Here is a 14,481-nt window from a genome sequence, read left to right on the forward strand (position 1 = left end):
CATTTGCAAACCAATCAACAATGACATTGAATGTGGTGTTCTAGCTAAGGCTCAGACGTCTCACCAATGGCAGACAAACAACTGTGACTGTGTGTCTAAAGCCACAACAACAGAACAATTAAAACACAATAAGAGTTAGGACCGCAAAGATTATATGTAATTGGCCACGGACCCCCGTCTATTCCAGGGACCCCTCAGAAGCAAAGATAGGAGTTAAAAACGTTCACTCTGAAAGTATATATATAATATATATAAATATATATAAATATTCAAAGATTTGTGCCGCAGTCACGATTAAAAAATAAATAAATAGCAGACCTACAAGCTCGTAGCGCGGCACTCGGTGCCGCGCTACGAGCTTGTAGATCTGCTATGTTTCAATAGCTAAAGCAAAACATAATGCTTTAAAACATCAAAAGGGGTTCCCGCCCAAAATGGGTTAGCTAAGGCTCAGACGTCTCACCAATGGCAGACAAACAACTGTGACTGTGTGTCTAAAGCCACAACAACAGAACAATTAAAACACAATAAGAGTTGGATGGAGGCCAACCTAAACTAGAATTACCAGGAAATGGTGAGAGCTACAGTTGAGTTGAAGACAGACACGGAGCTCAGGGGGGCGGGGGGGGGGGGTGTGGGGGGGCGAAATGTTTCCAAAACATTGTGACCGTTAAAAGTTGGCAACCTTCCAGTGTGGTGTAACTATACTGCTAAACAGATATAAGTGACTGAACATATAGACTGAAGAACTTGGGGCCCTACTTCCCTCACAGGTGTTACCGCCGATACTAAATGAAGGCTCTGTTCCATTCTGGTCAAACAAGAGTCAGGGTGCTGCTATTGGCTCACTGGAAACACTGCTACAAAGCGTCCTTGAGTGGGTTCCAAATTGGCCCCGCACGGGTGTGTTCACTCTGAGAGTGTACAAATGGAACCAAGTGGACTCCTAAGGAGTCCATTCTGGACGGGAACACCTTTTTGGGGTTCTTGTTGCCATGTACAGTATATTAGCAATAGAACATATTTGTCATTTTGAAATAAATATTAGATTTTAGTTTTTCAGAAAACTTTACAGGGTGTTTTTTTCTTCTTTCTAGAATCGGTCTCAGTCCTAAATGGGTTATTGAAGATTACTGTTCTGTTTTGGTGATTCAGAATTCAGCCACTTCATTAACCCATTCTGGATGGTAACCCCTTTTGGTGTTTTAAGCATTATGTTATACTTTAGCTATTGAAAAATTGCAGCTATTTGTGATAAATCGTGAAAATGTGGCACAAAACTTTTGAATATATATTCTTTCAGAGCGAATGTTTGTTAAATCAAATCTTTGTCCCTGGAACAACATATATTTCATATGGGGGGGGGACAGTGGCCAAATACATATCATTAAGGGGGTCCTTGACATGAAAAAGTTTTAGAACCGACATAGAAACATAGGGTTTTTCAGAAAACGGTCATGATTTAGAAGACATTTGTAGATAGTAGTATTTGACAGTAGTATTGCACTGTCACTTCGCACTTTTTTAGTGTTAATAGCAGATCTACAAGCTTGTAGGTCTGCTATTTTTGAAAAATCGGGAAAATGTAGTGCAAATCTTTGAATATATATATTCTTTAAGAGCGAACGTTTTTAACTCAAATCTTTGCTTCTGGGGGAGGTCTACATATTTTCAGATGGGGGGGGGGGGGGGGGCGGATGCCAATTACATATAATTTTTGGGGTGCTTGACATGAAATATTGAGAACCACTGATATAGAAACATGAGGTTTTTCAGGAATTTTCTTTTTTTAAAAACAAATCAGGCCTTTAAATGGGTTGAAAAAGAGGTCGATATATTTTCCTTACTGGCGTGTACGCGGACGCAGCACTGGGCACAGCTGACCAGCCGACTGGTGCCCTCGTCCGTGAGCCGCGGGTTGGAGAGCTGTCCCTCCTCGCTCTCGGTGGCCTTGCCGCTGTGGCTGTTGAAGCACATCTCCGGGATGAGCGGCTTGGACCACTGTCTGCCCCCCGAGCGACGCACCACCGTCACGCTGGAGGAGCCGTCGTTGGACCCCTCAGACTGTTTTTAACGTGAAGGGGAGACGGAGAAAGGTTTGTTACCAATACACAAATGGAATTCGTTTGAATGAATAATAATAATACATCCATTCACTGCCAAACACCATCCGTCCATTTTTTAACTTGCGTTTCGTGTTAACACCCCAAACGCCTGGGGTTAGTTAATCCATTAAATCAGAGCGCCCAGCGATTTATAGCAGCGGAGCACATTTAGCGACGGACCGGATGTTCTCCCGGGTGTGGCTGAAGCAGCTAGATGTAGCCAAAACACTCCCGAGGCGATCGACAACAACGGGAGGTATGATTAATTCTAACGCATAATAAAACACATAATCTTTTCTTAGAATTGGACGGAATGATTTAGATCAGGAGTTAACGTTTTAAGATTTTCGATCTCGTCGGCTAAAATGGAGGGGGAACATTTTCGACAAGAGGACAGGCCTGACCTGGTGATGGGTGTGGAAGAGCAGGCATATGGAGCAGTAGGGGGCCTGCTGGCCCATGAGTGTGTTGTAGTCCTTCTCTGCCTGGGGGTCGCAGGGCAGACACTGCCACAGCTGAGCCACCGACTTGGCCCACTCCTCCCTCTCCCTGCGTCCAGGCTGCACCGGCACGGTCACGTCTGGAAGGATGGAGATGAAACCGTTCGTTAACCCCATTTAGGCCTGATGTCGACATTTAAAAAATGTCGAAATCCTGACAGTTTTCCGTTTCTGTATCAGTGGTTCTCAAAAAAAGGCACATTTCACCATTTTTCAAAAATAGCAGACCTACAAGTTCATAGCGCGGCACTCGGTGCCGCGCTATGAGCTTGTAGATCTGCTATTTTTCAATAGCTAAAGTATAACATAATGCTTAAACACCAAAAAGGGGTTCCCGCCCAGAATGGGTTAAACCCATTTAGACCCGAGGACGATTCTACAAATGCCTTCTAAATTCGGGACAGTTTGCTAACTATGTTTCTATGTCGGTGGTTCTCAAACATTTCCGTGTCAAGGACCCCCAGAAATTGGCCGGCCGACCCCCATATGAAAATATGTTGTTCCGGGGACCCCTCCATAAAGCAAAGATACGTTCGCCCTGAAAGAATATATATATTCAAAGTTTTGCGCCACATTTTCACGATTTTTCTAAAATAGCAGACCTACAAGCTTGTAGATCTGCCATTTCTCAACAGCTAAAGCATAACATAATGCTTAAAACACCAAAAGGGGTTCCCGCCCGAAAATGGGTTAAGAGTAAGACCAGAGGACCCCATTCTACACACATCTCAAACCTTTTCATTTGTGAATGAGCCCCCCCCCCCCCCCCCCCCCCCATCTGAAATTATGTTGTTCCAGGGAGAACCCAACCCGAAAGCAAAGATACAAGTTAAAATGAGCTTTATCTGCTATTTTTCCAACAGCTAAAGCTTAAAATAATGGTTAAAAGTGGTAAAAAGCTACCACAATATTTTACATAAGGTGGTTATGGTATATGGTAGGCCTACATGTTATCTTTTTGGTATGTCACATATACTGTTATATCATCTGATTTACTGTATACCCTGAAATCTCGAATAAACAAAACTGCGAAAAATAAAGTTTAAAAAAAAAGTGGTAAAAACCTACGGTGATACAGATATAATAATAGGATAAAAATAGAAGGGGTGGGGGGTTAGATTACAGTCAACATGTACAGTACATGTCAGTAAACCAGGGATTCATTTATGAATGAATATAATAGAGGTTTTGTCTGGTCATACATACCCTCGTCACTGGTGACCTCTCGGAGCAGCGGGTGGTTGCGAGACAGTTTGCAGAGCTGAGCCGCCTTCTGTTGCTTATTGACCGCCAGTGACTTGCAGTACGACTGCTCCCCTGACACCTGGTGGACAGAGAGAGGTATTAAAGCAAAGAGGAAAGATCAGGACAGAGTTGAGCGTGTGCTTGTTTGCAAACATAGACATATAGGCCAAATTCCAATGCCCCAAATTTCGTTCACTCACACTTGATGGTGAAATTGGTGACCCGACGTCTGACAGAAATATGTGACCACACAACTAATATGTGGAGATCTTTAACCCATTTAGACCCGAGCTCGATTCTACAAAATGTCTTCTACAGAGCTTTTGCCTTTGCTGCCCCAACCCTGTGGAATGCCCTCCCTAAGGCACTCAGAGATGCCCCCACCCTCCAAACTTTCAAAACCGCCCTCAAGACCCACCTCTTCAATATTGCCTTCCCTAGCTAACCCTTCTCACCGGCTTTCTTTTTAATGTTTTTAGCTTTTAGTGTTTTTCCTTTTCCTAATAGTTGTTTTTGTTTTGTCGTTACCTCTGTAAAGCCCCCCCCATGTAAAGAGTCTTTGGGTACTCAGAAAAGCGCTATATAAGTTTGAGATAGTATTATTATTATTATAAATCACGACCTCATGTTGCTATGCTATGTCAGTGGTTCTCAAACTACTTCATGTCAAGGACCCCCAAAAATATATGTATTTGGTCGCCGACCCCCATCTGAAAATTATGCTGTTCCAGGAACCCCCCAGAAGCAAAGATTTGAGTTAAAAACGTTCGCTCTGAAAGAATATATATTCAAAGTTTTGCACCATATTTTCACGATTTTTCAAATATAGCAGATCTTCAACCTTGTAGAGCTTGGAGATCTGCTATTTTTCAATAGAGAGTATGCGCATGCTTAAAGTGAATGGCACATCGAGTGGCAAATCGAGTGGCAAAGCAACAGGCAAAGTGAGTTTAACATTGTTTAATGTTGTTTAATGCAATCAGATAAGACTTTTCTGTGTGGATGTATGGGCTGTCAAGGCCAGAAAGTAGTTTTTTGCCACTCAGTAGGCGTTCCTGCATAACTTCCTGGTTTGATGATGATGTCACACGCATACCCTCTATAGCTAAAGTAGAACATAACGCTTAAAACACCAACAGGGGTTCCCGTCCTGAATGGGTTAAATACGTGGCCTAAATACCACCAGGTTGAACTCTGCTAATAAACAAAACTGCAACGATTTACATTCGGACACTGACATTATGTGATCGTCTACCCGATGGTTACATACGTCAGCAGGTCACCAATTTCACCATAACACCGCCATGCTGGAGTGACCGAGTGTGAGTGAGCGAGTGGCCGAGATTTGGGGGTATTGGAATTTGTCTTATAGAAAGCTAGACGCCTCCGTCGGCTCTGGGGCGTTGTTGTTGTTGTATGCATAGACATATATACATAGACGCCCCTTCCGGCTCTGAGGCGCGTGTCACCATTGAAGGCGGAAGCAAAGCGGAAGCTTGTCAAGCTTCCGCGTGCGTAACAAAAGTCCCGGAAAAGACGCGCTGTGATTGGCCAGTAGTCACTTGAGTGACAGCGAGAGACATGGAGGAGTCACATGAGTGACGTCACTTGGGCAGCGACGCAGTCGCCTTCAGCAAATGCCTTCAGCACTTCTAAATAAGAAAGCTGCGGAGAACTGTTGCTTTGTGTTCACTCTTTAATGTTTTCTGTTAGTAATCTAATCCCCCCTGGCTCTGATGTTGTATTGTTAATAACTTTGTTGTTTGTGTTTGTTGGTCTTGTTTTGTATTGTAATGTATATTGTCATGACTGTTATAATTCATGATTTGTTAAAAAAAAAAAAAAAAAAAGCCTTCAGCACTGCACGTCCGCCTTCATTGGGATACACGTCGCTCCAATGAACTGCAGCGGCAAATGAGGCATCTATTTCTTATAATATCTATGGTTGTATGTGCAAAAGTGAGGGCATAAGCTTCCTTGGTTGGTGCATCAGTAGTAGTATCGCGTAGCCAGACAACTAGAAGAGGCAACAGTCTGGCCACGTGAGACTATTAGTGCTTCACAGAAGCTTCTGTGTGTGTCACAGGGAGGACGTTTCAGGTCTGACCGGAAGTCCCCGGAAAAAGAGGCGTTGTGATTGTCACTCGAGTGGCAGCGTTGGCGTAGCGTGCCTCCCAGGCCTCGCGTCGACACACGTCGCTCCAATGAACTGCAAGGCAAGGCCAATGAGGCATCTAAAATTCTATTCATATCTATGCTTGCAAAGACCTAATTTTGAGGTCTCTCTTCTATCTGCACACTAGTGAGGCATGCTGGGAGCACTGTGCTGCGGCTGCTGCTGCGGATCCCTTCTCTGGCAAAGGATTTAGGTCCGTTCTAGTCCCTTGCGGGCCTCACTCGTGGTCACTGGCCGAGCACTATACTTACGTGACGCTTGGGACTGGGAGGAGTGATCGCTTTGGTGTCGCTTTGCTTTGTTTTTCTGGTGGAAGTGGCGATGTCCTGAAGGATAATAGTGTCACCATCCCGAAGGCACGAGTGGTTGGTCTGTGGTTTGAACAGCATGATAGCCATGTTATCCACAACAGCAGCACTAGTCAACTCTAGAAATAAGAATTTGGTGTGGCATCAAAGACCAAAAAGACAGCGTTCGTTCCCCAGCACCAGCAGAGTGAGAGAGGACCACCACCAGGATGAGCAAGAAGCGTTGCGTTAGCAGCCGTTAGTTACAACAATATAAAGCGCTCTCAGAGATTAGAATAGCAACAATGTGCTGAAAAATGCATCAGTAAAGTCACCTGCAAATACCAATACTTTGGAATAGTGGTTTGTTTATCTCCCTCTTTAACATGTATTTAACCCATTTAGGCCTGACCTCAAAATTAAAAAGAAAAATCTTCTAAATCCTCCAGTTTTCTGAAATAAATATTTTCACGATTTTACAAAAATAGCAGACCTACAAGCTCGTAGCGCGCCACCGAGTGGCGCGCTACGAGCTTGTAGATCTGCTACAATAGCTAAATTACAACATAATGTTTAAAACACCAAAAGGGGTTCCCGCCCAAAATGGGTTAAATATTCTGAACTGTACCGACTCAAACGATGTCACAGGAGTAGCAAAATTCTTGGCTCTATGCAAGGCCATAAAGAAAGAAAGGACGCCGCATCACTTTCTTGGCGTGGCAATTTCAGCTGTCCAGATCTCAGATTGACACAGTGGAAGGTAAACTGGAGAGGAAGGTTTGATGGAATGCATTCAATGTATTGACGTGAATAAGTGCCTGGTAGAGAAGCGTATGACAAAACTATCTTTGAGTGATTGCGAGATTTGACAGTTAACAATTAGTCGCATGTTTTTATGGAGGCGTCTATAATACAGCAAAGAGTATGTTTCTGACCGTGCATTCAATATGAGCCGTTATCGCGACATTAGTCTTGCCAGCGAGGCTCCGTCTCAATAGCTACACGTTAAATTTTTAACTGTCTTACCGGTATTATATTTTACAGAATCAATTAAAAATCATTACAAATATTGTTTGTTCATACACTTGCCAACTGACATTGACTGCAATGAATTCCATCAAACTTCTGGCTTTAGTTTGCCTAGCAAGTGCGTCATTGGTACATGCCTTTCATGACGACGACAGGCATGGTACGTACGTACTTTTTGAAACGTACGTTCCAAAAAGTATTTAAAGACATTTAAGCCTTGGACAAAGCAAACTCTTGTTACAAATCATGACAATAAAACACAATGTTTTGGGCCGATCAAATAATGAAGAAAAACAAAAAGTACCTTGCACTTTTATTGTCATGATTTGTCACAAGAGTTGGCTTTGTCCGAGGCTTAAAAGGTCTTTAAATAAATACTTTTTGAAACGTCTATGGGAGAAATTAAATGGGGAATTCTCTTCCGGGCCTGTCGATGGGGGCGGGACTAGTGAGACACTATGGTGTAATATGTGTTAGAAAAACAACTAAACTGCCACAGTTAGGCATATGTTTTGCTGCCAATTGATCATAGGTTGTGTTCTTCTTTTGTACACTGAAGCCACAAGAGGGCAGCAGAACATTGTTAACGCAGAGTACAACCATAGGTTTGCAAGTTTGACAAATGCTGTAGTCCAGTGGAATCAGTAGAGCTGACATTAACCGACCAAAGTTACTGGCTTTTATCACTTATTATATCACCATTTCATTATCAGTCTGTGCACCCTATCCACTCTACATGATTCTAACTCTTTCACAATCTTCTAACTGTGAGGTGGAAGAATTTCAAACTTGTGTGAGCCCAACAGTCCATCTCGAGACTATATTGTCTAAATAAAAGGGGAAAGAGGGATGAAATAAGATCTGGCTAGCATGCTTATAAGTCCACAACACACAGAGCATGCGATACTGACAAACGTCGTGAAGCTCATGCATTTTCTATGGAGAGAGGGTGGAGGAAACGACAAATTCTAAAACAGAACACACACACACACAAGAAAACCAACCTTTCGCGTATTCTTCTTGGAGCTGTCCAACTCCACCTTCTTCACCTTCTTCACTTGCGTTTGTGGTGGTGTGTGGGCGGCGGCGGGAGCAGGCACACTGGGGAGCTCAGCATCATCAACATCATCATCATCAACAACATCAACATCCTTATCCTCGTCTGAATAGGTCTGCGCCTCCATTGGCTCTTTGGACTGCGTCTGCTCCCCCTCCTCTGCGGGATGCGCCTGCGCCACAGCCTGCTCTGCCGCCGGATGATGACTCTGCGCCACCGCCTCCTCCTCCTCCTCCTCCTCCTCCTCCTCCTCCTCCTCCTCCTCCTCTGCCTCTGGACTGTCTGCTTTGGTCTCCTCGGGGTTTGGACTTTGGACGTGAGGCGGCGGCTGCGTCGTCGTCGTCTGTGCGTGGTGGGACCCCTGCGTGTGAGCCTTGTGCTGGAGGTGGCGAGGCTGGTGCTCTCTGGCGTAGCTGTGCACCTGCAGCTGCGTGTGAGGCTTGCTCTGATGGTGGCTGCTGTCCAGGGCGTACGTGTGCACGTGGAGCGCCTCCTTGGGGCTCAGGGTCTTGTGAAAGAGCAGACTGGCGACGCCCATCTTGCGGGCGGGCTGAGCCGCCGTGTCGTCTTCTTGGCTCCAGGCCGGCGACGCGGCCACCGTGAGATGGCCGTTCCTGTGCCAGGACGGAGAGGAGATGGCCGGCGCTCGGGTCTTGGTGTAGTGAGGGGGACGAGTCGCCTCGCTACCGCCGCCGCCGCTCAAACACCGGCGGAACGGGTCCATTAGGGTCAGCTTGGTCGGCGTGACGACCAACTTCGGTGGGCCTTGGGAAGAACAATTTGTGGTGTCGTTATTGTAGAGGAAGGATGAAAATGTGGCCTAAATGTTTGAATATATATTCTTTTAGAGCAAACGTTTTTTTAATTCAAATCTTTGCTTCTGGAGGGGTCCCTGGAACAACATATTATCAGATGGCGGGTCGGCGGCCAAATAAATATATTTTTGGGGGTCCTTGACATGAAAATGTTTGAGAACGACCGACGTAGAAACTGTCTAAACTAGAAGACATTTGTAGAATCAAGCTCAGGTCTAAATGGGTTAAGTTATGTTAGTTTTTGTCCTAATCGTCAGAAATACAAAAGTTAACATTAGCCAAAGCCCTTCCAGATGTAGTATAACTTAGAAACTGGTCACATGATACCTTTAGTCCTCCTGCAGTCTGGCGATGCAGTCCGCGGAGGCATCAGGCTAAGCCTGGGCCTCTTCCCGTACTGCTTCTCCTCGTCTTCATCCTTAGGAACCACCTCCTCGGGCACCTCCAGACAAACCCTGTGTCTCTTGGTTTCAATCCTCTGTGTGTGGCTGTGGGTTCACCAAGCAGAGAGTAGTGCATCAGCTATATTGTGTTAATATACTAGTCGAGCAGAACTGGGGGATAAATGCTGAGCATCTCAAACACACGAGAGTCATGCAAGAACCAGTGTTTGTTTCCGTCGACTAAAACTATGGCGAAAAATGTTCGTCGACTACCTTTTTTCACTGACGAAAACTAAATGGAAACTAAATGAAAACTAAGCTATGGTGACTAAAACTAAGACTATACTGTCGATTTTGTCTACAAATAAAAAATAGACTAAAATGTTAGGAAGGCACTAGTGGACAAGAGATCCAGTAAAAGTCATTTTACACTTGGTTGCATGCTGAAAATAGCAGATCTACAAGCTCACAACGTGTCGCGCTGCGACGCGACACGTTGTGTGAAGTGTAAAATCAGACATTATGACGGCATCAAGGCCCGCCAAAATACATTTTAGACAAAAGTCTTATGATATTTAGACTAAACACTAAAACATTCCAGGTGACTAAAACTAAATTAAAACGTTTCAAAAGACTATGACTAAAACTAAAATAGAAATTTGCTGCCAACGACAACACTGACAAGAACATAGGTTTTTACCTCTTCCTTTCTCCCTCCTCCACACAGCTTTCCACGGAGCTGCCGTCACTGTGGCTTGTGATGTCATTGAAGCCCTCCTCCAGGAACTCCTTGGCCTCCGGGGTGGGCCGCGAGTGGTCAATGGCTGCCGTTTCTCGCCCCTCCATCCACTGTGCGTATCGCTCCGGCTGATACTTCTTCACAAACACGTCCATGGAAATCTTCACCATGTCTTTGCGACATGAGCACTGAAGGCGACAAGAGTGGAGATACAAAGTAATTACCCAAGCACTGATTGATGGGGAAGATTTTTGGCAATACAATATTTGTCTGTATCTCATCCACCAGAAAACAAACTCGGTTGAGCTCTTATCATCATCATCAGGGTTCCCACACATGTTTTCCAATGAAATTTAAAAACTTTCCCGGAATATTTAACCCAATTTCCAGGACTATGACGTTCCGCTCATGCGCTGCAGCTGCACAGGTTGGTGTCACTTGACAAAGGAACAGATCTACAAGCCAACTACGCGTCACGCTGAAGCAAACTGTGAGCTTGTAGATCTGTTCTTTTTGTTACACCTATGCTGCAATCATGCAGCCCACTTCACAAAAAAAACGAATTTTGTTACATATTTCGTGTAAAAATGTATTGGAAATGTTTTTTATTTACAAAATAATTACCCAAAAAAATGCATAGTCGAATATTTTTTCCAGGACCTTTGATCCATTTCAAAACTTTTCCAGTACTGGAAAAAGTAATTTCTAATTTAAAAACTTTTCCAGGAATTTCATGTCCGTTGTGGGAACCCTGTATTATGTTCTCTTACTTTGTCATATAATATGCAGATACAAAAGAATGATATTCTAGTTTGGTTTATCGTCATTATAATAAATTAAAAAAAACAGTGAATTCCAATGCGATGAAAACCTTGTGCTCTGGTCATGGGGTAATTTTATGGCAAAATATTTGATAAATAGTAGTTCTCTCACCAGTATGGCTTGCTTGCCGTAATCGATCCACCTCTGGGTGGCGAAGTTGGTTGACTCTGCACAGTTGAAGCCATGGTTAAAGCCTGCATGATAGGCATAGGGGAAGGTCACCATGAACTCACCGGTCTCCTGGGTAATCTGATGGAATAAAACATTAACAAGAATAATGATTAAACTGCTTTGTGTCTACAATGTATGAAGATCATCTTTACCCCATTCTGGACCGGAACCCCTTTTGGTGTTTTAAGCATTATCTTATACATTAGCTATTGAAAATTGGCAAAACAAAGCACTTTTTTTTTAAAAACATCATGAAAATGTGGCGCAAATATTAGAAAATATTTTCTTTCACAGCGAACGTTTTTTTAACTCAAATCTTTGTTTCTGAGGGGTGCCTGGCTGGAACTACATATTTTCAGATGGGGGTCCGTGGCCAAATACAGAACATTATGGGGGTCCTTTGACGTGAAAAAGGTTGAGCACCACCGACATAGAAACATAGGTTTTTCAGAAAACTGTTTATGTCCAAACCTCACTCAAATTGGTACACATCTCTGTAGTCATGTGATCAAAGATGTTTGTAGGTCAAGGAATCTCCCACACAGAGAAGCACACATTTCTAGATGTATGAGAGCTGCAGGCAGCTAAGTGTCTTGTTATTCTACTGTTCAATGGTTCGCGGACCACAGGTGTTTGTTTGCCTTGGCAATGTTCACCTAGACTGGCAAGAATCCACAAAAACAACTTGAATCGTGTCCGTCACCGATCACAGTCACACCAACAAAGACTGCACATGTTCAATAAATGAGCTATCCTTAAATCTGATTTGTATCAAATGCATACAAAATCTCTTAATATTTACAGTTACATATTTTTGAGGGGCGCTAGCCCGTCCTATGCCCAGCTGTGTGTGTTTGTGTGAATCATAGCGATGATTTGACTGGCTGAGCAAAGTACGCATTGCGGATACAAAGTGAACACACGAAAAGTGAGGACGGAAAAGGGAGGACGCAAATTGTGATTGGTCAGAATGAGATGATGTATGATGATGAGAGCACCCCTCACTTCACACGGGTGTGATTTTCTTTCTTGCATGCATACAGTATATACAACAACAGTTAACAGTCAATCAAGTGCAAATATTAAGAGCCAATACATCGATGTACCTTCTCAAAGGGAATGCCATATTTCTTCAGTATAGAGGGGGAGATGAGGGTCATCTTGTGTCTAAGAAATGCTTCACAGTTTTGGGCACTGCCAGGAAAGAACCCTGTAGAAGCATTCAGAGAGGGTATTACTGTTGAGGTCTCAAAAGTACATGAAAAAAATTAATGATATTTTTATTTATGGTTTTCAAATCATACCCTGTGCCAGACGCTCCATTCTCTTCCCATGCTCTGGAGGAACACAGTACCTGCAGAGAATCCCCAACAACATTGCTCAGTCACTCGTAGCGTAATAGGCATAGTTCCCTTTTTATACGTCTGAACTCTGAAATTACCCAAGTAGACACCCCTTTGATTTCTATTAGCATTGCTACAAATGCTTTCAGTCTACAGTGGATTGATATCTTGTTATATGGGAGACCTAATGCGGAGAGAAGGAGTATTTACCAGGACTTGGGTTCCCCAAAGTGCAAGTAGTTGATGCTGTACAGGTCCATGTCTTCAGTGTGCCAGGCAAAGGTGGTCTTCCACATGCCAAAGTACAAGTAGGGTGTGTTCACTCCCTCGATGGTGATGCCACTGTCGTGTTCCACGGTGTCCAGGATAGTGTTGAGGCGCGAAATGTTCCACTCTTTCACATCCTGCAGGAGATTTGTAGGACCAATTATACATAATAAAACGAGGATGATGATGATACCAAATCAACATGGATATAATCAAGGCTATTGTTGGCTCTGTGAAAGCAAATTAAATGAGGGTCATGAACTCAAAACCCCAAAAAGTACTTGACCGCCATGTACAGTTTCCACAACAATAACGCAACTTACAGCACCATAGAGGCTTCCATTGACATCGGCCCCATAGATGGGAGGGTTGAAGGTCACATTCTTCCAATACTTCCTTTCCAGTTCCTCAAAGTTAGCACAACGTGGGCTGCAAAATCTTCAAAAACAATAACCCAACTTTAGTGAATAACTATTGATGAAATAAAGCTCACCCATACCCATTATTATTACAATAATAATATTATAATAATGCAACTCTGATGCATCAACAACAAATGCAATGCTATGCGGTTCTACGATATCTGGCACTGCTCACTTGTCACTGTTGGCCATCTTGCGGAACTCACTGACAATCATGGGTTTCTTCTGGATGTTATACTGCGTGAACAAACCAGACTGGCCAGTCACCACCTGCTGAATGGGTGCTGGGATTACCAGGTCATCTATGTCATTATAGTTGTGCCTGGGCTTCCATTCCTTTGGTGGGACAATCTTTTGGAATAGAGAATTGCACAGTGATGGGCATGTGATTATTATTGGTAACAAAAAAACAAAGAATGTACAGGAAAAAGGAAGGAGGTCCGCACGCTGTTTATCAGCTCCCAGAGGTAGTTTTATTTAACCCATTCTGGGACGGGATCCCCTGTTGGCGTTTTAAACATTTTGTTATACTTTAGCTATTGAAAAATAGCAGATCTACAAGCTCATAGCACGGCACCGAGTGCCGCGCTACGAGCTTGTAGGTCTGCTATTTTTGAGGGGGGGAGAAAGAAAAATCACAAAAATGTGGTGCAAATCTTTGAAGATATATTCTTTCAGAGCGAACGTTTTGAACTCAAATCTTTGCTTCCGAGGAGTCCCTGGAACAACATATTTTCAGATGGGGGTCAACGGCCAATTCAATATATTTTTGGGGGTCCTTGACATGAAAATTAGGTTTTTCAGAAAACTGTCAGGATTTAGAAGTTTTTTTTATTATTATTTATTGTCAGGACTAAATGGGTTAAGGGAGTAGGACTAGGATGACAACATTTCGACCACAAACGAGTCCCGTTTGTGGTCGAAACGTTGCCAAACTTGCCATCCTACTTCTAATAAAATTACCTCTGCTAAACAGTATGTGGACTGCCTTCCTTTTTCATGCGATTATTAGTGACAGTCAAGGCCATGTGGTTACTGGATTGTAAAGCAATGCAATAGAGACGAGATGTGGCTTGATGAACAATGTTCGACATGCCAGTTGGCAGAAATAAGTCAAAAA

At 43.5% G+C, this 14,481-nt stretch overlaps 1 protein-coding gene across 2 annotated transcripts in view; it reads right to left on the reverse strand.

Moving 5' to 3' along the window:
• Nucleotides 1–14,481, reverse strand: part of kdm4ab (lysine (K)-specific demethylase 4A-b) — a 47,991-nt gene that overhangs the window by 30,463 nt on the left and 3,047 nt on the right. The window contains exons 3-15 of one of the 2 annotated variants that reach the window (XM_079530130.1): nucleotides 13,537–13,712; nucleotides 13,263–13,377; nucleotides 12,883–13,076; nucleotides 12,634–12,683; nucleotides 12,436–12,539; nucleotides 11,270–11,407; nucleotides 10,298–10,524; nucleotides 9,542–9,702; nucleotides 8,347–9,164; nucleotides 6,278–6,397; nucleotides 3,812–3,929; nucleotides 2,510–2,685; nucleotides 1,848–2,064 (exon numbers count right to left, since the gene is read on the reverse strand). In XM_079530130.1, coding sequence (XP_079386256.1) covers nucleotides 1,848–2,064; nucleotides 2,510–2,685; nucleotides 3,812–3,929; nucleotides 6,278–6,397; nucleotides 8,347–9,164; nucleotides 9,542–9,702; nucleotides 10,298–10,524; nucleotides 11,270–11,407; nucleotides 12,436–12,539; nucleotides 12,634–12,683; nucleotides 12,883–13,076; nucleotides 13,263–13,377; nucleotides 13,537–13,712 — 2,614 coding nt within the window. The remainder of the gene's footprint in view (nucleotides 1–1,847; nucleotides 2,065–2,509; nucleotides 2,686–3,811; nucleotides 3,930–6,277; nucleotides 6,398–8,346; nucleotides 9,165–9,541; nucleotides 9,703–10,297; nucleotides 10,525–11,269; nucleotides 11,408–12,435; nucleotides 12,540–12,633; nucleotides 12,684–12,882; nucleotides 13,077–13,262; nucleotides 13,378–13,536; nucleotides 13,713–14,481) is intronic. The other variant, XM_079530131.1, reaches the window with a different exon arrangement.

This window comes from Electrona antarctica (assembly GCF_951216825.1).
Source record: "Electrona antarctica genome assembly, chromosome: 19".
Taxonomy (NCBI): domain Eukaryota; kingdom Metazoa; phylum Chordata; class Actinopteri; order Myctophiformes; family Myctophidae; genus Electrona; species Electrona antarctica.